The sequence below is a fragment of the Quercus robur genome, chromosome 10, assembly GCF_932294415.1.
Source record: "Quercus robur chromosome 10, dhQueRobu3.1, whole genome shotgun sequence".
Lineage (NCBI taxonomy): Eukaryota > Viridiplantae > Streptophyta > Magnoliopsida > Fagales > Fagaceae > Quercus > Quercus robur.
The window spans coordinates 47451673-47474203 of NC_065543.1; the positions used below are offsets into that span (position 1 = coordinate 47451673).

At 39.0% G+C, this 22531-nt stretch overlaps 4 protein-coding genes across 4 annotated transcripts; all 4 read right to left on the reverse strand.

Annotated features, from left to right (window-relative positions):
- Nucleotides 1-746: 746 nt before the first annotated feature.
- On the reverse strand, nucleotides 747-2390 carry LOC126704255 (receptor like protein 22-like). The gene has a single exon (XM_050403269.1). The coding sequence runs from the start codon at nucleotides 2388-2390 to the stop codon at nucleotides 747-749; it is 1644 nt and encodes a 547-aa protein (XP_050259226.1).
- Nucleotides 2391-10035: 7645 nt separating this feature from the next.
- Nucleotides 10036-13370, reverse strand: LOC126701576 (uncharacterized). The gene is made up of 2 exons (XM_050399776.1): nucleotides 10858-13370; nucleotides 10036-10385 (listed from the first exon to the last, which is right to left on the reverse strand). Exons 1-2 carry the CDS (start codon nucleotides 12516-12518, stop codon nucleotides 10241-10243), a joined length of 1806 nt encoding a protein of 601 aa, XP_050255733.1. The 5' UTR covers nucleotides 12519-13370; the 3' UTR covers nucleotides 10036-10240.
- Nucleotides 13371-13564: 194 nt separating this feature from the next.
- Nucleotides 13565-14655, reverse strand: LOC126704256 (leucine-rich repeat receptor-like serine/threonine-protein kinase BAM1; the record flags this gene model as incomplete). Its single annotated transcript, XM_050403270.1, has 1 exon — nucleotides 13565-14655. A coding segment is annotated over exon 1 (1032 nt), but the record flags the coding sequence as incomplete, so codon positions are not given.
- A 2623-nt stretch (nucleotides 14656-17278) lies between these two features.
- On the reverse strand, nucleotides 17279-18001 carry LOC126704257 (uncharacterized). Its single transcript, XM_050403271.1, has one exon. The coding sequence runs from the start codon at nucleotides 17999-18001 to the stop codon at nucleotides 17279-17281; it is 723 nt and encodes a 240-aa protein (XP_050259228.1).
- Between the last annotated feature and the right edge of the window lie 4530 nt (nucleotides 18002-22531).

The following is a 22531-nucleotide window of genomic DNA, read 5'->3' on the forward strand; positions in this document are numbered from 1 at the left end:
CTACAATGTTTTCTCTTACAAATTTCCGATCCCCCCTCCATGGAGGGTCTCCTATGTTATATAGTTCTCTTTGAACGATTTTGGTTCTACGCTTGTTGGTCATCTAAGCCACTACTTGAGTGCTTATTCCATCGAACACTCCCTTAGGCCCTCTATGAGTTGGGGTAGCTAAGGCAGCACTGTTTAAGGGTCTTCTCGATATTAATATAGCCAGAAAGTTAGCTGCAGAGTATTTAATGCAGTGGTAGTAGCTTTCCCTTAGATATTTCTGAGCTCCTATTCTTCCAGTATGTTCATAATGCATGTCCCTCACAGTGGCATTTCCTAGAAGGTCACTTTGAGTGATAGAACATACCTTTGATCTGTACTTCGTTTATCCAAGGAGCCAATCCCCCTCAGACCACATTTCCCAATATTTCCACTTGCACGTTATTTATGGGACTCTGAACTTAACACCCTTACTACTACTTATTTGTCCTCGGACAATCAACGTCCTCGGCCAAAGTTCAAGGTCCAATATATAATTTTGGGCCCTTATCCCTACAATAGGTATTGGAATTTTTGATCGATAGAAAATAAATTAAAGATGAAAAATTATCTTTACAATTTAGAAAGACATTTTTTTTAAGAACCAAAATCATGAAATAAAATATTTTCTAATATGACTTTATAAAAAATGTACTTTCTAATATAATAGTAGATAAATATATACCTGAAATCAGTATTTGTATTTGTAAAATTTTGCTTCAATTAATTCTTCTACGAGCATTCTTCTTGGATCTTCGCACCTTGTTGTGTCGTTTTCCATAAACACCATTCGCTAGCCATTTTGAATTTTCACTTGAGAACACAAGATAACCCATACTTAATCCGAACATGAATCCACATCCATACCCCAACAACACAACTTTCCAATTAAACCCATTTGCAAACTCAAAATCATCTTCTTGGATGGTTGATGATAGTTGTGGGTGTTGTCCCTCATCATTGCCACAAGTTTTTGTCATCGGAAATCCACATAAACCCAAGTTTCCATTGTAAGAATCATTTGTAAACGTATTGAACTGTTTACCTTGAGGTATCGGTCCCACAAGATGGTTTTTTGATAGATTTAAAATTGCTAGTGATGTAATATCTATCAATTGTATAGGGATGTCACCTGTGAGCTTGTTTGAGGAGAGATCTAACCATTCAAGATTAGTTAAATTTCCAAATAATATAGGTACATGACCTATAAGATTATTGTGTGAAAAATTTAGCCCTTTGAGCGATCCAAGCTTTCCAATTACCTTTGGAATTTCTCCATTGAAGCTATTGTTGGAAAAATCAATGGTTGTCAATAGAGTCTGGATCTTCACCACATCAATATAATTCCCTTTAATATCAATTGTAATAGAATCATTAATATCAATGGTAATAGAATCACGATAATAAGTATAATCCATATATTGTAGATAACCTTCACCCATATCTTGCAGTTTACCTTTCTCCACGCTCCCATTCATCATGGCTATTAAGTTCTTGAAAAGATTTGATGGCAAATGACCATGGAACATATTGTGAGAGAGATCTATGATTCTCAAATTAGGGAATGAGAGTTTAGTCTTGTGATTGCCTATTGAACCATGAAAGTTGTTTGATCGCAATAGGAGAACCCTTAACTCTGGAAGATTTACTAACCAACGAGGGAATGTATCGTTAACCTTGTTGTTTGAAACATCTAGAATTTTCAATTTTTTGCATTTGACCAATGAACGTGGCAATGACCCTTCTAATTGATTGCCAGTTAGTTTAAGACTTCTCAAGTTACTGCACTTTATAAATTTTGGGATGGTGCCATAAAGGTTGTTATTTCGCAGATCCAAATTTATGAGGTCACTCATGTTTCCCAAACATGGAGGAATCATACTAAAATGATTATGAGAGAAATCAAGGTAGTTGATAAGATTGAGATTGCAAATCCAGTGAGGGATCTCTCCACTAAAATTGTTCCTTGAGATTGAAAAGAAAACAATGTTAGGTGGAAAAGCACGAAATGGCCAAGTACCTTCAATCAAATTATCCGAAAAATCAGCAAACTGCAACGAAACAAGGCTGCTTAACTCGCCAGGAAACTGTCCGGTGATCAAATTAGAATGCAAATCCAGGTACGTCAAGTTTCGGCAGCCTAAGATCTCGGCCGGTACATTTCCCAAAAACTGATTCGATCCGAGATCCAAGGCATCCAGATTTTCCAAGTTCCCAATCTCTCTCGGTATTGGCCCAGTAAGCTTGTTATCTTTAACTCGAAACCGAATCAAAGACGAACAATTTCTAATATCTTCTGGTATTTCGCCAGATAAATCGTTTGAGAGAAGCGAGAGCCATTTCAGCTTCTTGAGCTGAAACATTCTTTTGGGAATATTCCCAGTCAAATTGTTATAAGACAAATCGATCACCTCGAGATTCTGACATTTGGAAATTGAGGATGGTATCGTACTGGCAATATTGTTGGAAGAAAGATCTAGAGTTTTAAGCCTTCCATTCTTTCCCAAACCCTGAGGAATGCTACTGTAAGCGACTAAATTTCTCGGTTCGAAATAAATCAAACAAGTAAAATAGTTTCACAAATGCGAATTTGTATTGATGATTGTGTGGTACAATTCTCTGGAATTACAAAAGAGTGATCCTCTGATTCGATCTCCTTAAAAGACTTGTTGATTGGATTTGTAGTAATGTGATTTTGATTTGAACACCCAATGTACTTCAATTTGGCTGAAGAATGGATCGAAGATCTTTGGAACAGAATTACAATGAATTTCTGGCTATGAGCTTGTTGGAAATCCTTTGTTCTTCACGTTCTTCGTGTTCTTCGTGTGTTCTTCGTCTTCGAAGGTTTGTTGTGGAAGTTCTCCGGGGCTTTAGGGGCTTGAATCCGTGGAGCTTCACTGATTTGTGGTTGTTTGAGGTTTCTGGAGGCTTTTGAGCTTGATTCCAGTGAACTTTGAGATCTAGGCAGATAGTTTGGATGATTCCGCTTCGAATGTTCTTCGATTTTGGGGCTGAAGTTCTTGAAGTTCTTGAAGGCTTTGAGGCTTGATCTTCGCAGAGCTTTTTCACTTCTGAATCCCTGGTCCTCTCAAATGTCTCAGGAAGGCTTCTATTTATAGGAGTTTTGGGGTGGGTGAGCGACACGTGGCGGAGCTTGATTGGTGACACATGTCACAGCTTGATTGGTCTGCTTAAGTCATCGCTTACACGTGCGAGATTGCTTGAGTCATCGCTTACACGTGCGAGGTCGCCTGAGTCATTGCTTACACGTGCGAGGCTGCTTGAGTCATCGCTTACACGTGCGCTGATGCGTGATTGGCTCTTGCATGACACTTGGCAAATTTCTGTTGGCTTCTGAATAGTGATAGCAAAACCTAGCAGCAATACATGGTGTTCTGTAATTGGCTGTATTTTGTGGACTTGATAACGTGATGTGTCAGCTTGTGATAGGTCGGGAATTTTCCCTCTCTACAAATGCCCCCTCGAGACTCGTTCACGCACACAGATTGATGATTGTGGTGTGGGAATGAGTTTCGAAAATGGATTTTTGGTACTTGACTCTTTAAGTGAAGTAGTTGAAGGTAGTGGAGCTGTTGAAGGTGGTGGAGCTGTTGAAGGTGGTGGAGCTTTCAGGAGGATAAGATTAAGTTGAAGTACTTTCAGAAGAGTATTTTGGATCGTTGGCGGCGATCACAAGATGTTGAAGATGGGGAAGATGAGAGAATGGTGGCTGGATACAGCATGCAGGGTCATGGAACTAACCTCGTGTTCTTAAGAACTTCTGGTGAAGTTATTTCAGAAGATCACGCGTTGGATTTCAACGAGGACAGGTGGGAAAATGGCTGAATGCACCTGCATATTTGTATCACCCAAATTAAGTTGAAGTAATTTCAGAAGCTTATGTATTCTGGGTATGCTGGTAGAGGCAATGAAGCAGATGGAAATGAAGCAAAGCAAACGAGCAAAGCGTACACCACCATGGTACTGGCCCTGTATGCTGGGACCCTTCTGGTGTAGATGTTTATGGGAAGTACAACTTTGAATATGGGACTGACTGTGTGTTGCATGGGGTCCGACAGCAAGTAATCGAATGCGCCTGTGTAATAGGACCATGCTGACGGACGTTATGTTGAAGTAATTTCAGAAGAGTATCTTCTGAAATCCTTCAAGCTGATTTTAAGTTGGAGTAATTTCAGAAAATGAGTTTTGAGGTACCAGCAACGATGACCTTTGGGTCCCATAGTAGTGGGGACATGGAATAAAGCTTTGGTGACCATTTACCGGCACCAAAGGCTGAATTCTGATGAGCTGGCGCCTTGGGGGCTGTTTTAAGTGTTGATGGAAAACAATTTGTAGGATACCCCAACACTTTTTTACCATCTTCACTTACTGCCACTTGTTGGAAAAGCACAGAAAAATGAAAGATGGAGCTAACTTGTGAACCTGGTTTGGAAACCAAACAAGTTGCTGTTTGTTCCGAACCTCTACCTTTGCTGTAAGACCAAACAACTTGAGAAGGACTACGGAGTTCCCAAAGCAGTTAGGAAGCTCCTTGAGCTAGGGTACAAGAGATTCAGTTGGCCTTAGATCTCCTGATTAGGTAGATCTGAGACTACAAGGAACAATGATACAGGCTATGTTATGAGAAATTTTATGGACAAAGGTGGTCGTTAAGTGGAGAAACAAAGTTTGTTTGGATCTCAAAACTGCAATGATGTTGTAAATAGGGTTTCGACCGAACCATGGGAGGGTTGGTCTCAAACCGATTATGAAGCAAGATTGGTTGCTAGACGTTGAGAATGATGAGGTTATAGTGAGAAATGGTTGTGAAAAGGAGGATTTGAAAATCTGAAAGAGGCAAATCTTCATTTCATGATTCAGTGTTTTTTTTTTTCTTTTTTTCTGGATGAGTTTTTGATGAACCCGGCCCTCCTATTTATAGTAGAGAGATGAAGAATGGTAGGTAGGTAGTTGAGAATGGTAGTTGAGAATTTTTGGTGAGAATGGTAGATGGGAACGGTAGGTGGGAACGGTAGGTGGAAATGGTAGGTTGGAACGGTAGGTGGGAATGGTAGGCACCGAACGGGAATGGTAAGTTGGAGACTGGTAGGCACCGAACGGGAATAGCAGATTGAACTAATGACCTAGTGTAATTTTAAGACACACTTGTGAGAGTTCATTTGTACTTTGAAAGGCAAGCCTTGATGGAATCTGGAGAATAACCCTGCGAGGATCCCAATTAAATGGATGAATCTCAAATTTTGTTCTTGAGGACCTAAGTTTTGAACACTTGGAATTGAGTCATTTTTGCAATTTTCAAGTCTCAAATGACAGAACGGACTCCAAAATCGGAATGTACTCGAAAAGTTGAGCAAGATAGGTCCATCTCAAAAATTTTGACATTTGGTCAACATTCGCACAAAAGTCAACTTTTTTGGAAATTGGACGTTTGCACAATTTCTGAGCTTCGAATGAAGAAACGGGTCCCAAAATCGGAATGTACTCGAAAAATCGAGTGGGACAAGTCCGTTTTGAAAATTTTGATTTTCTGGTCAAGGTCAAAGGTCCATTTGGTCAAAGTATTTTCTCTCTTTTTTTTTTTTTTTTAGTTCGGATCCGGGTCAAATTTCCGGGTCGGTCCAGGTCGGATCTGGGCAACGGGTCAAGCCGGTTGTATGATGATGACGTCATCCATGACGTCATGGAGCGCGTCAACGCTTGAGAAGCTGCCAGCGCGTGAGGAAACCTCCCGGCGCGTGTGAGCGCGTGAAAGAAGCTGGAGGCGCGTGGCGGCGCGTCAGCGTTTGCCGGATTTTCTGGTGGCGAGTGGCGGCGCGTGGATTTACGTTTGGGCCTGAAATTTTCAGGTTTTGCAGATTGGAGGCCTTAGAACACGATGGTATAGTCAGCTTTCCAAAATCATGGGCAGATTTGCACAGATTTGAAGGATTAGGCCGCGGATCGTCGCTAGCCTGTGGCGGCGCGTGGAGGCGCGTGCCTAGGATTTTGGACCTGAAATTTCTGGGTTTTGTAGATCGTGGGCCGTAAAAGACCATGGTATAGTCAGTTTTCTAAAACCATTGGCAGATTTGCACAGATTTGAAGGATTAGGCCGCGGGTCGTCGCGAGTCTGAGGCCATGCGTGGCGGTGCGTGGTGGCGCCGCTGCTGAAGATTTTTCTGGGTTTTGTACACCAAAGTCCTTAGAAGATTTTTGTGGGTTGACTTCTTTGTGCAATCTTGTCAGAAACTTTAGAAATCCAAAATGGAGTCCGCACACTTTGTTGGATTTGTTGCCACCTTGGTCTACTTTGACGGGGGCCATTCTGACAATGCTTGACAATCCAGGCAGAGAGTGGTTCCAGAGTAATGACTGAATATCTCTGTTGTCCTCAAGAAGTCGGTGACACAGTAGAACAAGAAGCTTTCCTTCGTCGGTCTAGGATGGGAGACTGAAAGCATTTACTGGACTTGTTGGCACCTTGATCTATATTAATGGTGGTTGTTCTGACAACATTTGACAATCCAGGCAGAGAGTGGTTCCAGAGTAATCACTGAGTATCTCTGCTGTTTACAAAGGAGTAGAACAAGAAGCTTTCCTTCGTCGGTCTAAGACTTCATTCACAGTCTAGTGTCATAATTTCTGAGGTCTAGTGTAATTTTTTTCCTTCTGACAGCATGATACATTTATGGGCTTTGATATTTTTGATTTTTCAAATGGGCACGTCACCCTTTGAAGATATGGCACTTTTAACTTTTTTACAGGTGTATTTTTTTGTTTTGTCTACTAGCTTCTATGGATCTCTATATAAAGCCACTCAGGACATGCACTAACTCGTACAAAGGTAATCTCTAATAACAGAATACTCTATAGTAACATAATACTCTGTATGGAGAAACCATGCCCACCCCCTTTTCTTTTTTTTTTTTTTATTTTTTTTTATTTTTTTTTTTTTTATGTTAATTTATTTATTTTCTATTATTTGATTTTTTTTTTTTTTTTTTTTTTTTTTACACAGGTATCATGATGCTCTTCTTTAAGGATTCGAAAATTGGTGAAGAACCAGCCTTGTTTATTTATAAGAAGAAAGATGACAAGGATGCGAAGCCTACGACCTTGATTGTTCGTCCGCCCACAATTGGAAAATTTTCAGAGAAATGGGGTCGTAACTCTTATCCTCTCAATTTGCCGAAATGGTCACAGGTTGTTTCTTCTAATGGCGGCTCTAACTTGGAAACAACCATCCTTCTTGCCTCGCATCACAAAAATGTTGCTAAATCAAAGCCGTACAACACTTTGGGACGGGAGATAATTGCCAAACATGCGGATTGGGATTTTTCCTTTAACGTGAATGGAGGATCTTCTTACTTCTTCCTTTATTGGGATTGGCTAGAAGATGTGCTCAGCCGGTGTAAACAGCTCCTTGATGTGACCCACCTCTACAGTGCGGTCTTTGCTTCCTTATTCACATATGATTATGATGAAAACCTCATGAAAGCATTTTGTGAGTGTTGGAGTCCGTCCACTAATACCCTCCATACCTCCGTTGGGGAAATTTCCATCACACCATGGGATCTTTCCATTCTCGGTGGACTTCCTTGTACCGGTGCATTTTATGATGAAGTAGTACCCAATGCGGAAGAGCTAGATGGGATCAATGATCAAGGACGACCTTATCTACCGTACAGCTGTCGCTACCTCTTCCTGGCGTATCATCATCTTCAAAATCGGCTGAAGAAACAAGGGAAAGTAAGTGTTCGTGACTGGATCACTTTTTGGTATAGAGGAAATAGCAAGTATTCGGCTCCTAGAAAACCAGCGAGACGGACAACCATTCCCAAGTATAGTCAGAATCCCTCGGGTGAGATAAAGGAACATGGGCCATGGCTTGATAAAGAACACGAGGTCTTTGTGGATCTTCAAGTTGAAGGTGACTTAAAGGAGGAGACTTATTTATCGGCGCTTCTTTCCTGTTGGCTGTGCATATTTGTCTTCCCTATCAAGGATCAGAACAGCATCCGTCCGGGCACTTTCAAAATTGCTAGTTCCATAGCTAGTGGTCGTTCATTTGGCCTTGCTTCCCCAGTATTGGCTAGCATTTATCGTGGGCTTAATACCATTTCTTCCTCTTCTACCCCGAGCAAGTCCGGAGCTAGCTTTGCCATCCATTATGTTCATGCCTGGGTAGGTCATTTCTTCCGAAGCAATCGCCTCACCCAAGATAAACCATCTGATGCTTTGATGACTAAATATTCTGGTGTGGGCTATGTCTCTCCGTTCAACGAATTCTCTGCACGCAAGCATATACGAAACGCCACCAACTTTCTTTGGCACCGAACTGCTTTCAAGAAAAACTATGACCAGACTTTTATTGACAATGATCATTTATCCGTTCAGAAGTTCGACTACTTTATAAGCCTTCGCTCGGGGTACTTGTCACTTCGATGTGAAGACCAACATATTGTAGAAGCATACAGTCCTCACAGATTCAGTCGGCGCTTTGGATTTCATCAAGACATCCCAGGTGATTTGAAGGAGGAAATTCATACCGGTTCTTTGAAAGACCTCTACCAATTCTATCAATCCTTCACTTGCTGCAACACAGATTCTAAGGTATTCATTCCAGCTTTTGCCACAGACTTTGGAAGTCGAGTCAGACATAGCTACAAACAATGGTGGGAAAGGGTTTGCGGAAATGATTTTACCAAAGGAACAGACCTCCTAGCTGACATCGCCTCCTTCCCTGTTAAGCCATTAACATTCAACAAGCCTCAGAAGGGAAAGAGGGAACTACCAGACCCATACATTCCACAGCATTTGTCAGAGTTTGCACGACGTCGTCTTGAAGATGATAGTCATTCAAAAGCCTCATCTCGACATATCGAAGTCACCTGCAGTCAAGGCACCAAAGGTCTATTTGTTGTACCAGTTAAGGATGCCAGTAAAATTTCTGAGGAGGAGGTGGGTAACGACCTGGGCTATAATTGGAAACAATCGAAGAGTCCAATGGAGGGTGTTGATGTGGAGATTTCTATTAATCATGCACAGCTTCTTTCAAATAGCGAGTCTTCTATTTCAAAGCCATCTGCAAAGAGTTCGGATCTTGAGAGGTGTGAATTTGCTGATGTTGGTACGTCGTCCCAATTTCCGATTGAGACAGAAAGGGCGCCTCTGCCATGCCTACAACCAGTTAAACCTCCGGAAGTCTCTGTGTTTCAAGCCAAGGCACATATTTCTTTTGTGCGTAGGAAAGGGGCTTCTATGCTAGGAGATGTTCTTCTAAACAGGCTTTCAAATCTTTCCGTAGACACCATCCTCCCACAAGCTGAAGTACAAGAGATTTATAGTGGGGTTAAAAGTCTTGGAGTGGACCCTCAACACTTGCGCGAGAATGTTGACAAATATTGCGAGGGTATTGTAGACTATTTGAAGATGAAGGAATTTCTAAACCAACGACCAAGTTCTGTCATCTTGTCTCAACGCCAGGCTGAAGTTGAATCCCTTTTTTCTGAAGCATCGCAGAAGAAAGCGTCTTTGAAGACTGAACTTGATGCTGTTAGATTGAGGATGGTTGACTTGAAAACTGAGCTTGTCCAGTTAGAACAATTATTGTCTCAAATTGAAACTCATCAAGTTGAACAAGACGATGTTGTGCAAGACTTAGAAGAACAACTTGAAGAAGTCAAATCTACCCCCGCTCTTGAAGACCAGGATATGGAGGCTTTAGAGAAGATACGAGCCCTTCTGGAAGATAATCGTTCTAGCTTGAAAGATTTGAAATGGATGTCGTAATTTCTTTTGTTTTAATTTCCTTTATATATGTCAACATGCTTTCCTCTTGTACTATATTTCTTTCGTTAATCAATAAAGAAGACTTTATTTTCTGTTCCTTCATCATTTTTTTTTTTTTTTTTTTTTTTTTTTTTTTGAGACTGAACTTAGCAAAGGATACTAAGTTGCCTACGTACCCTTGAGAGGGATCAAGTCATCACGTAGTTCAAAAGATTTTTGTGTTTTTTTTTTTTTTTTTTTTTTTTTTTTTTTTTTTTTTTTTTTTTTTTGCAAAAAGGGGGGGCGCAGTGTGTAATAGTGGGTATCACCACTGATCGAACCCGAGATGGCCTCAAGGGTGACACGGGCGTCCGACCGCTACGCCACACTCGCAATTGTTGACATGGAGTGAGATTAATTTCTCCTTATTGGTACACTTTCAAGCATAGAAGCATTTGAGGAACTTCCCATTGATGGGGCCGATCTTTGCATCGTCATTGTTGATCAACTTGTGAGCTTGGTTAGTGTTTGCCCCCTGCTTGAGAGTTGGAAGTACACCATAAGCAATGGTTACATGGTTTGACCTGACAACTTCATTGAAGTCTAGATCAATCTTGTTTTCTTTGGCAAAAATGGAGGGCTCACGTGTGTAATCCTCGCCCTACGCCCCACGGTATTTCATGGGTACCAATTGCGCATAGCGGGTATTACCACTAATCGAACCCGAGACCTTGGCCTCAAGGGCGACATAGGCATCCAACCACTACGCCACACTCGCAAATGGTGTCATAAAGGGGGATTAATTTTTCTTTATTTGTACGCTTTCAAAGGTAATGGGAAGACATCATGTACCCTTGCAGCGTTATGGTGGGTAGTTTAAGCTCTTACCGAGGAGCACTCCTCGATTTTCAAGTGTAGAAGTATTTAAGGAACTTCCCATTGATGGGGCCGATCCTTATGCCATCGTCATTGTCGATCAACTTGTGAGCTCCAATGGTTTTTGCCCCCTGCCTAAGAGTTGGAAGTATATCACAAGCAACGGTCACATGGTTTGACCCAACAACTTCATTGAAGTTTAGATCAATCTTGTTTTCTTTGGCAAGCTTCATGATTTGTTCTTTGAAGACGAAGCATTTTTGTATTGGGTGGCCAATGATGCGATGATATTTGCAGTAGTTAGGGTCATCAACTTTCCCCATGTCTTTTGGTCGCCTGCATTCTGGCAATTCAATTAGCTTCAATTGCAATAGTTGTTCTAAGATGTTTGGCACATCTTCATCGGGGAACGGATATACTTTTTGCTCACGTTCTTTAAAGGTCAGGCGACGCACTTCATTCTTTTGCCACCCTTCAAGTTGTTCTTCATTTGCCTTTGCTCCTCTTCTTGGAACCTTGATTTCGGCAGTGCTAACAACCATTGGGTCTTTGAGGCTGACTTTTGCATTCCTATCATTCCTCCTTACTTCCCTTCTGTTTTCCTCAGGTATGGGAGGGTTTGTACTTCCGCGGCTAGCAATGCTCAACTCCATGTCATGGGCACGAGTTGCTAACTCTTCAAATGTTCGGGGCTTTATCCCTTGAAGGATGTAAAGAAGTCCCCAATGCATGCCTTGAATGCACATCTCTATAGCAGATATTTCAGTAAGTCTATCTTTGCAATCTAGACTCAAAGAACGCCACCGATTGATATAATCAACGACGGGCTCATCCTGCCACTGTTTAGTATTGGTAAGCTCCATCATGCCTACCGTACGCCGTGTGCTGTAGAATCGGTTGAGAAACTCTCTTTCTAGTTGTTCCCAACTGTCAATTGACTCAGGTTCTAAGTCTGTATACCAATCAAAGGCATTTCCCTTGAGTGAACGAACAAATTGCTTTACAAAGAGGCCTCCTTGAGTCCCTGCGTTCTCGCAAGTTTCTACAAAGTGAGCAATGTGTTGCTTAGGATTTCCTTTGCCATCAAATTGCAAGAACTTGGGAGGTTGATACCCATTTGGCATTCTCATGTTGTCGATGCGCTTTGTGTAAGGTTTTGAATATGTGAGAGAACTTGTAGAAGAACCTCCATATTGTGCTCGGATGGTATTTGTTATCATGTCTTGTAATTGTTGGACTGACAACGAAGCAACCGAAGTAGATTGTTCTCGTCGGGGAGTGTTTTCAATTTCTCTCCCTTCGTCATCTTTCGTAGATGTGAATTTATGACCATGGCTTGATTCACCAAGATTTTGCACTTCGAGCTTGTTCATCAAAGTTGCAATTTGGAGGTCCTTATCTTCAAGTGCTTTTGTGAGAAGGACAACTTTTTGTTCCATTTCGGCCATCTTTTCTTCCATGGTAGAGGTGTTAGTCATCATGACTGACACAACTTCCCAAGATGATGGAGAAGAAAGTGAATTGATGTGAGTCGGTGAAATCTCATTTTTTGGGTTCCCTTCGATGGGAGAGAAATCATGCGACCAACTTCTTGTGAAGGAAGAAGGGGATTTGCCCCCATACTTGAGGTGTTCCAAGGTGGAGATGTCCTTGTTGATGAACTTGTTTCTTGTAAGAGGGTCTAAGGAGATGATTGTTTGAACCTTGGTTGATTGAGATTGAAGTTGATTGTTTGCTTTAGGTTGGCTACAATTGATTGTACCAATGTAGTTGTTGGTAGTAGCCGCAAGTCTAATTGAAGTAGCTATTGTTGAAGCTTGAATGTTCTTGCTAGAAGCCATTGAAGTAGATAGCAAGATGGTGATGTTGATTTCTTTCTTTGAAGGAGAATGAGATGAGAGGCAGAGAGGTCCCACTGGGCGTGCCAGAATTTGTAAGCGACTAAATTTCTCGGTTCGAAATAAATCAAACAAGTAAAATAGTTTCACAAATGCGAATTTGTATTGATGATTGTGTGGTACAATTCTCTGGAATTACAAAAGAGTGATCCTCTGATTCGATCTCCTTAAAAGACTTGTTGATTGGATTTGTAGTAATGTGATTTTGATTTGAACACCCAATGTACTTCAATTTGGCTGAAGAATGGATCGAAGATCTTTGGAACAGAATTACAATGAATTTCTGGCTATGAGCTTGTTGGAAATCCTTTGTTCTTCACGTTCTTCGTGTTCTTCGTGTGTTCTTCGTCTTCGAAGGTTTGTTGTGGAAGTTCTCCGGGGCTTTAGGGGCTTGAATCCGTGGAGCTTCACTGATTTGTGGTTGTTTGAGGTTTCTGGAGGCTTTTGAGCTTGATTCCAGTGAACTTTGAGATCTAGGCAGATAGTTTGGATGATTCCGCTTCGAATGTTCTTCGATTTTGGGGCTGAAGTTCTTGAAGTTCTTGAAGGCTTTGAGGCTTGATCTTCGCAGAGCTTTTTCACTTCTGAATCCCTGGTCCTCTCAAATGTCTCAGGAAGGCTTCTATTTATAGGAGTTTTGGGGTGGGTGAGCGACACGTGGCGGAGCTTGATTGGTGACACATGTCACAGCTTGATTGGTCTGCTTAAGTCATCGCTTACACGTGCGAGATTGCTTGAGTCATCGCTTACACGTGCGAGGTCGCCTGAGTCATTGCTTACACGTGCGAGGCTGCTTGAGTCATCGCTTACACGTGCGCTGATGCGTGATTGGCTCTTGCATGACACTTGGCAAATTTCTGTTGGCTTCTGAATAGTGATAGCAAAACCTAGCAGCAATACATGGTGTTCTGTAATTGGCTGTATTTTGTGGACTTGATAACGTGATGTGTCAGCTTGTGATAGGTCGGGAATTTTCCCTCTCTACAGCTACCAGTAAAGTTGTTCTCCCGCAACTGTAAAACCTCGAGCGCCGGCAGGTCTCCGATACAGTCCGGAATAGCTCCATGAAGCTTGTTGCGAAACAAGTTCAACAGCGTCATCTTCTTCAGCTGAGCAAACGAGGATGGAATTTCACCCGTGAGCATGTTGATCGACAAGTCCATTAATTTCAAGCTCGCCAAATTCCCAAGCTCCACCGTCAAAGACCCCGAAAGCGCATTCACTTGCAAAAACAGAGTGTGGAGCTTCTGTAGCTTCCCAATCTCCGGTGGTATCTTTCCGGTTAACCCACAGTTTGCGGCGTCGATACGAACAAGCTCCGACAGGTTTCCGATCTCGGCGGGAATGTCTCCCTCGTAGGCATTGTATCCAAGGTAAAGCTCACGCAGGGTCGTCAAGTTTCCGATCTCGGCAGGTATAGTTCCGTTTAGTTCGTTGCCGGAAACGGCCAAATACTCAAGAAACTGCCATTTTCCGTACTGGGTCGGGATCTGACCGGTGAAATAGTTTCCGCCGAGATGCAAGTGGCGGAGGTTAGGCATTTCAACGACAGTCAGAGGCAACTCACCGGTCATGTAGTTGTTGTAGAGATCGAGGACTTGGAGGTTCTTGAGGGAAGCGAGTTGGGTTGGGAAAGTGCCGTTGAAAATGTTGTTGGAGAGGTTGAGGTAGCGGAGAGCCGAGAGAGAAGAGAGCTGCGGAGGAATGGGGCCGGAGAGTCGGTTAGAGGCGACGGTGAGGTTCGAAACGAAGCGGAGGTGGGCGAGGTCAGGGGAGAGAGTGCCGGAGAGGTTGAGACCGGAGAGGTCAAGAGATGTCACGTGACGGTGAGTGGTGTCGCTGCACGTGACGCCCCTCCACGTGCAGTGGTTGGTGGTGGCGTTCCATGATGAAAGGGCCGATTGTGGGTCGTCTATGAGGGACTTTGCCGAGAGAAGTGCTTTGTATTCTGGGATGTGGGCTGAGTGAGTTGTGTGGATTTGGAGGTGGAGGTGGAGGAGTAGCAAGAGGAGGAGCTGCATTTTTTTTTGGATTGGGATGGGGGTAGATGGAGAGCGGCTGTGGTGGGAGTGAAGAGTTTCAGTGGGACTAATGAGAAGGGTTGAAACTTTGTACTTTGAAGGTAGTGTGATTTTATTCTTCAATCTTTATTTAAAATACTAAAAAAGTAACTCATATTATTGAGTCTTTTGACTAAATATTACAAAAAAACAAAGTTTGTTGTTGTTATAGACATTATTCAAAGTTATTTAGCAAAATGAGGATAAAGACTTGCCGAAATTATAAGAAAAAGTATGAGAGAGAAGAAAGCTGAGTGATGTGATTGGAAGGGAGAAAAAATGAATTTCAATAATGATATTACTGAAATTCATCCCACTGCCCAAGCTCTGCCCGTGAAGTACCCTAGCGGGAGTGCCCAAATGATTTACCAATTGTGGCAATCAAGTTGCCGAAATTGTAGGGAATTGAGGAGAGAGAAAATATGAATTGTGGCAACCAAGTTGCCGAAAATGGGAGGGAAAAAAAAAAGTGGTTGCCGAAATCTGGGAAGCAATTAAAATAAAAAAAAATGCTACGTTCACAATATTTTTACAATATTTTCACAACAAGTCACAGGTGATTAGTTGTTATTAGTTCAAATTTGAATTTAACAATGATATTACTTTTTAACAACTAGTAACAATTTGCTATTTAGGATTTGTTTTAAAAATATTGTAAAAATGGTGTGCACATATCATTTCTCCAAAAAAAAAAAAAAAAAAGTGGCAATTAATTTATGGCAATGGCATTGCCGAAATAGAGGGGAAAAAGAAATTGTGGAACGGATTTGTGGCAATGGCATTGCCGAAATAGAGGGAAAAAAAATTGTGGGAATGAATTTTGGCAATGGCATTGCCGAAATAGGAGGGAAAAAAAATTTTGTTGCAATTGGTTTGTGGCAATGGTATTGCTGAAATAGAGAGGAAAAAAATTTGTGGGAATGAATTTGTGGCAATGGCATTGTTGAAATAGGAGGGGAGAAAAAAAAATTGTTGCAATTGGTTTGTGACAATGGCTTTGCCAAAATAGGAGGAAAAAGAAAAAAAAATAATTGATTTTTGGTAATGGCATTGCCGAAATAGGAAATTGGAGAAGAGAGAGAGAGAGAGCTGTCTGAATAAAAAAAATATATAGTACACAGATTCTTATTCTTCAGTAGTTTTTTTGACCTGTTTTGTGTGTATGTCATGTTCCTTCCTTTTGTATTGTAAGTGAAGAGTCAATCAACCAATCACCTTAACTCCTCGTCTGATTCTTATTTTCTACTTGGAATATATTCATTGATCATTCCCAATAAAACCACTATTCATATCACGCCTAAATCTATCTCAGAGATTCTTTTTTGTCTTTTTATTTCTCCTCTTTGTAATAAAAGGCAAGTACCCTTGTCTTTTTATTTCTCCTCGCATGCTGAAGAATTGCATCTCCTCACAAAGTTACATCCTCCGATTGTTCAGTTACTCTTTTGCCTTGCTTCAGTGTACACAACTAAGTATTGTAAATTTTTTGTTAATGTAAGTTTTTTTTTGCTTTACTTATTAATTTATAGCTCTAGAAATTAACAGATTTATTATTATTGTATAAACATATGCTTTGTAAATATTAGAAGCTAATACATTGTAAAATATTATGTATTGTTGTAGTTAATATTATTTGTATGCCTGTGATTATGATTATTGTTGTTGTCATTCAAATTTTAGATTAATGAATTATTTTTTATGGTTATCTAATTGTGTGTGTGTGTGTGTGTGTGTGTGTGTGTGTGTGTGTGTGTGTGTGTGTGTGTGTGTTTTTGCAAGTATCACTCTATAATTCTCACTCTTTCAGTTGGTATCACAATTATGGTAAGCATCTCAACTCTCTAATTAAATTTATGTATGTGTTTTGTTAATTTTGAAATTATTTAATATTATTTATTGTTATTATTAGTATATGACCACAGAAATTGTAATAAATTGTATTATTTTGATCTTTTTATAATCAATTTTACTTTGTTATTATCAATTATTACATCTATTACCGGGAAATTAGGCTTATTCCAATGTACACTGTCTAGAACCATGCAAAATCTAGGTGCATAACAAGCAACTTGTTCTTCCAAATGATAGCAACAGTCGATATATTGCATTGCAGAGATGCCTTGATATTTACACATGACAATGACATGTGAGCACGAAATCTTATAAACCTGCCATTTTTTACAACTACAAGTGCTCTGCTTCAAATTTACCTCATAACGATGATTACCCCTATATGCAGAGTTAGGGTTTATTGATGTTCTGACTTCAAATAGACCATCTTCATGACTAAACACAGTAACTGAATGCTTTGGTGCCTTTTTTTTCCCATTTATTGAATTTATTCTTTGCAAAGGCCGTAATGAGTTCACCGGCAGTAACCTTTGCGCATGCCTTAGTATACCGATTGGCAAAGTAGGCTACACAATGGTAGAATGTAAGTTCAACTAACGCAATTATGGACATATTTCTAGCACTCTTTAGAATTCCGTTGAAGCTTTCAGACAAGTTTGTGGTCATTGCCCCATAACGATGTCCACCCTTGTGTGCTAACTTCCACTTTTCCACCGGTATTTCCATTAAATACTTCTCACCATCTGCACTTAATTGAGTAATTCTATCCCTAGTTATTTGATACTTTCGTAACTAATTCTCCATGCTTGCCCATATTACCATAGCATTTAAGTTTTTATTCCCAATTTGTTGATTGAAATTGATAGCCACATGGCGAAGGCAAAAACGATGATACCAATATGTCGATTGACATATAGTCTGTATCGCTGCCATTATACCAGGGTGACGATTAGATATGATACATAACCCTTCCCGATTAGTGACATTAATCTGAATACAACGCAAAAACCAATACCAGCTATCATCAGTTTCCTTCTCCACAGTGGCAAAGGCAAGTGGAAAAAGTCTGTTGTCACCATCCCACGTTGATGCAATCAATAATGTACCTTTGTACTTACCATATAGGAAAGTTCCATCTATATTAATCATTGGCCTACAATGTTGAAAACCTTCAATTGATGGACCAAAAGCCCAGAACACTCTCTCGAATATCGCACAGCCTGGCATAGTAGCAAATATTGTTCTCCAAACAACCCCGCTGCCCGGGTTTGAATCAGTCAAAGCTTTCAACCATTTTGGCAATAATTGGTAAGATTTGTCCCAATCACCAAACGCTTTACCAATTGCTTTTTCTTTTACCTCCCACACCTTAAAATAAGAAGGTTGGTATTGGTACTTATTGTAAAGAGTCTGTTGAAGTGAAAAAATCTTTATGGTTGGATCATTTTTGACAACATCCCTCAACTCTTTCTCAATAACATGGGTGTCTAATTGCTCATGATCTTGTGTGAACATGGACTCGATACATGTGTGTGAACCATTGTATTTCCTAACCTCAAATAACCCATGTGTAGCCCGGAAGCATGCTCGAAGACGCCAAGAATGATGTTTGCACCTTACAAACCAACATGCTGGATCTAACGCTCTTACACAAAATGTTTGGTTCCTTTTGATGTGATAGTGTTTAATAGCCGCTTGTAGTTCATCCTTATCGACAAAAGCAAGCCCACATAAAACTCTTGGGTAGGGTCCTAAATACTCTAAGTGGGCTTTTTGAATGGTGGGGTTGGATCAATCATATTATCTCACGTGTTCTATGAAAAGCTTAATTATGAAGGTTGATGGAATGTCATTGCTGGACTGCTTTCATGATTAGGTTCATTGAGAGGCTCCTGTTCATCTCCAACATCATCAAGGACCTCATCGTCATCAAGTTGGTCATTACTATCCATGGCCCACATCCTTTCTGATAATGTATGGACCGCATTTTCAGTAGTAGTAGCTATGCGGTATATCATTGGGATCATTAGTAGCTCTCTGAGAGTGGCAGTTTGGTCATACTAAGTTTCAAACTCAAAACAAGTAGTCTCTTGTGTGACATGCTCAGTTGGATTATCATAGTCAGCATCACTGGTGTTCATTGGCCAATAAGAAACATGTTGGTCTTCAATTGCAACATGGGTATATGGAGCATGATGGTCAACACCACTAATGTTGATTGGGGAATGAGTCGCATCTTTAGAATAATGACCAGTATGAGTGGCATATGGATCATGGAAGTGCCCGCCATGTGAATAACTAAATGATGCATTCGGTCCTTTGTTGACATATCGAATGGAAGAAACATTTCGGTGGCTTCTTATGGGCTCTACACCCACGTATAACTCTGCACCCACAAATCCATATTGGCGGTCTAACATATCGAATATTGAATTGACACCATTATCATCTTCTACCAAAACTTGCTGGTAAGTTACAGGATGTGGATGACATTGAAAAGGAACTCTATACCAAATAGTTAGTTTTGAATCTTTTTTGTTTATATGAAGCGTGGATGCTACTCCATCACAGAGATCTTCAAATGTAACACCCCGGCTTAATGGATCATAGAAGGAGGTGGCCCTTCGTAATAAACCCCATTTTCGCCATGTTTAATTATTCCGCCAGAATGGATGAGAAAAATGAACAACTTTTCTGCCATCTACACTAAAACATTATAATCGTATTAATATATTAACACTAAACAATCATTACAATGCAATACAAGAAGGTAATCCACTAAAAATGTTCAATGTTTAAATAGTTAGAGCTAAGAGAATTCTATTAAAGATGATTGGTTCACTGATAATTTATTACTGTCCATCATAGTAGTTAAAATTATTTTTTGTTTCCCTTTTCTTAAGTAACTAGGCAAAACATTATGTTGGAGCATTTTAATATTAAATAATTAAAATGAATAAATGTTACAACATAAATGTAAAGATGTGGAAGTGAATATAGAAGATGAGGAGTTAGTGAAAATGTTTAATCCCACATTGAAAAGAAGAGAGACTATTTTATTCTTTTTAATTGTGGTGATTAATGGGCTAACACGAATTGTCTTAGATATTGGACTAGATACGTGCGCAAGGGGGAGGTGAAGGGTGGAGGTAGTTAATTATTTTATGTAACTCTTCATTTTGCTTCTTCTAAAACAAGACAGATTATATAATATTCTCATGCATCCATACAATAATTATCAAACAAATATCTAATATCGTACAATTTTCTTTATTATTATTATACCTAAAACTTAGATATTAGGGTTTATGAGCATGTACTAACCTTTTTTTTTTTTGGTTTTCTTATAGCATACGTGTATATTATAGGCTAACAAACTAAGTATTTCTTTAAGGAAATATATGTCAATTTTGAAAAATATTTTTGCTATATGAAATTTTAGGCAAGAATTCATGGACAAATAATTCAAAACATATCATACAAATCAGTTCATGTTGCAAAACACATAATACAAAAACAAGATTTGCATGAACAAATAATTTAACAAAAACAAGATTTTCATGCTTAGCTATGCCCCTAAAACATATCAACATGAATATTATAAAAAGAAAAGTAACTACTTAAGAGATGTAACTCACCTTGTAAGAGATAAAGAACAAATAGATATTTGCAAGTGTTGTTACTTATAGTTGTTTGTAGAATGTATGGCACACATGAATTGAAAATGGTTGGTAGAATTATAAGGGAAATAAGAGTGGAGAAGAATGTTGATGGAATTTCTTTAAGGAAATATATGTCAATTTTGAAATATATTTTTGCTATATGAAATTTTAGGCAAGAATTCATGGACAAATAATTTAAAACATATCATATAAATCAGTTCATGTTGTAAAACACATAATACAAAAACAAGATTTTCATGCTTAGCTATGCCCTTAAAACATATCAACATGAATATTATAAAAAGAAAAGTAACTACTTAAGAGATATAACGCACCTTGTCAGAGATAAAGAACGGATAGATATTTGCAAGTGTTGTTACTTATAGTTGTTTGTAGAATCTATGGCATGCATGAATTGAAAATGATTGGTAGAATTATGAGGGGAATAAGAGTGGAGAAGAATGTTGATGGAATTTATAGGGGAAAAAGAGTAGAAAATAAGAATCATGGAAATTTTAATAACATTAGTGCTGTTTAAATAGGATACAAGTTTCATATCAGTTAAATTCTTAGATTTTAAACTGTATAATTAGATACGCAATTGACCAAATATAACACAACACAGATGAGACACTTTAATACAAATAAATTACTTAACTATAAACATATATTCACTGCAAAGAATCTCTGCAAAAATCTCAAATTTTTTTTTTGGTTTACAGTGTGCACATCAATCATTTTTTTTTTCCGTATTGTTAGAATCTATGTACCTTTTTTTGTTTCGTTTTTTTTTTTTTTACAATGTGCACATCAATCATTTTTTTCTTCTGTATTGTAAGAATCTATGTACTTTTTTTTTTTTTTTTTGTTTACAGCGTGCACATAAGAATCTATGTACTTTTTCTACTTTGTTTTGTTTATAGCGTGCACATCAATCATTTTTTTTCTTCCGTATTGTAAGAATCTATGTACTTTCATTGTTTACAGTGTGCACATCTATCATTTTTTTCTTCCGTATTGTAAGAATCTATATACTTTCTTTATTTTTTATTTTTTTTATTTACAGTGAGCACATCAATCATTTTTTTCTTTCCTATTGTAAGAATCTATATACTTTCTTTGTTTTTTTGTTTACAGCGTCCACATCAATCATTTTTTTTCTTCTGTAAGAATCTATGTATATATATATATATATATTTTTTGTTCACAGCATGCACATTATTAATTTTTTTTCTTCCATTTCGTATTATAAGAATCTATGTACTTTTTTTAGAATAAGAATCAATGTACTCATTGTACTTGAATCTATCATTATTTGTTTCATAGGGTACTTTTACAATACGAAATGAAATAACATGTCATACACACAAACCAAATTGCTTCGGTCAAAAAAATATTGAAGAATAACAATATGCATACTTTTTTTTAAAATTTTTTATTTAGACAACTCTCTCTCTTTCCTCTATTTTGGTAATGCCATTGCCATAAACCAATTGCGACAATTTTTTTTTCTCGTATTTCAGTAATGCCATTGCCACAAATCAATTGCCACCTTTTTTTTTTTTTTCCCCTTCTATTTCGGCAATGCTATTGCCACAAACCAATTGCAACAATTTTCTTTTCCTCCTATTTCGGCAATGCCATTGCCACAAATCAATTGCCACTTTTTTTTTCCCCTTCCATTTCAGCAATGCCATTGCCATAAACCAATTGCAACAAATTTTTTTCCCCTCCTATTTCGGCAAAGCCATTGCCACAAATTCATTCTCACAAGCTTTTTTTCCCTCTATTTCGGCAATATCATTACCACAAACCAATTGCAACAATTTTTTTCCCCTCTATTTTGGCAATGCCATTGCCACTTTTTTTTCTTTTTTTTTTTTAAGAAATGATATGTGCACATCATTTTTACAATATTTTTACAACAAATCCTAAATGGCAGGTTGTTACTAGTTGTTATTATTTGAATTAAAAAAGTAATCTCAGTGTTAAATTCAAATTTGAACTAATAATAATCACCTGTGATTTGTTATGAAAATATTGTAAAAATGTTGTAAAAATATTGTGGACATAACATTTTTTTTTTATTCCTCCCCAGATTTCGGCAACCATTTTTTTTCCTCCCATTTTCGGCAACTTGGTCGCCACAATTCATATTTTCTCTCTCCTCAATTCCCTACAATTTTGGCAACTTGGTTGCCACAATTGGTAATCATTCGGGCACTCCCACTAGGGCACTTCACGGGCAGAGGTTGGGCAGTGGAATGAATTTCGGTAATATTATTACCAAAATTCATTTTTTTTCCTCCCTCCCAATCACATCACTCAACTTTCTTCTCTCTCATACTATTTCTTATAATTTGGGCAACGGTGTTGCCAAAAT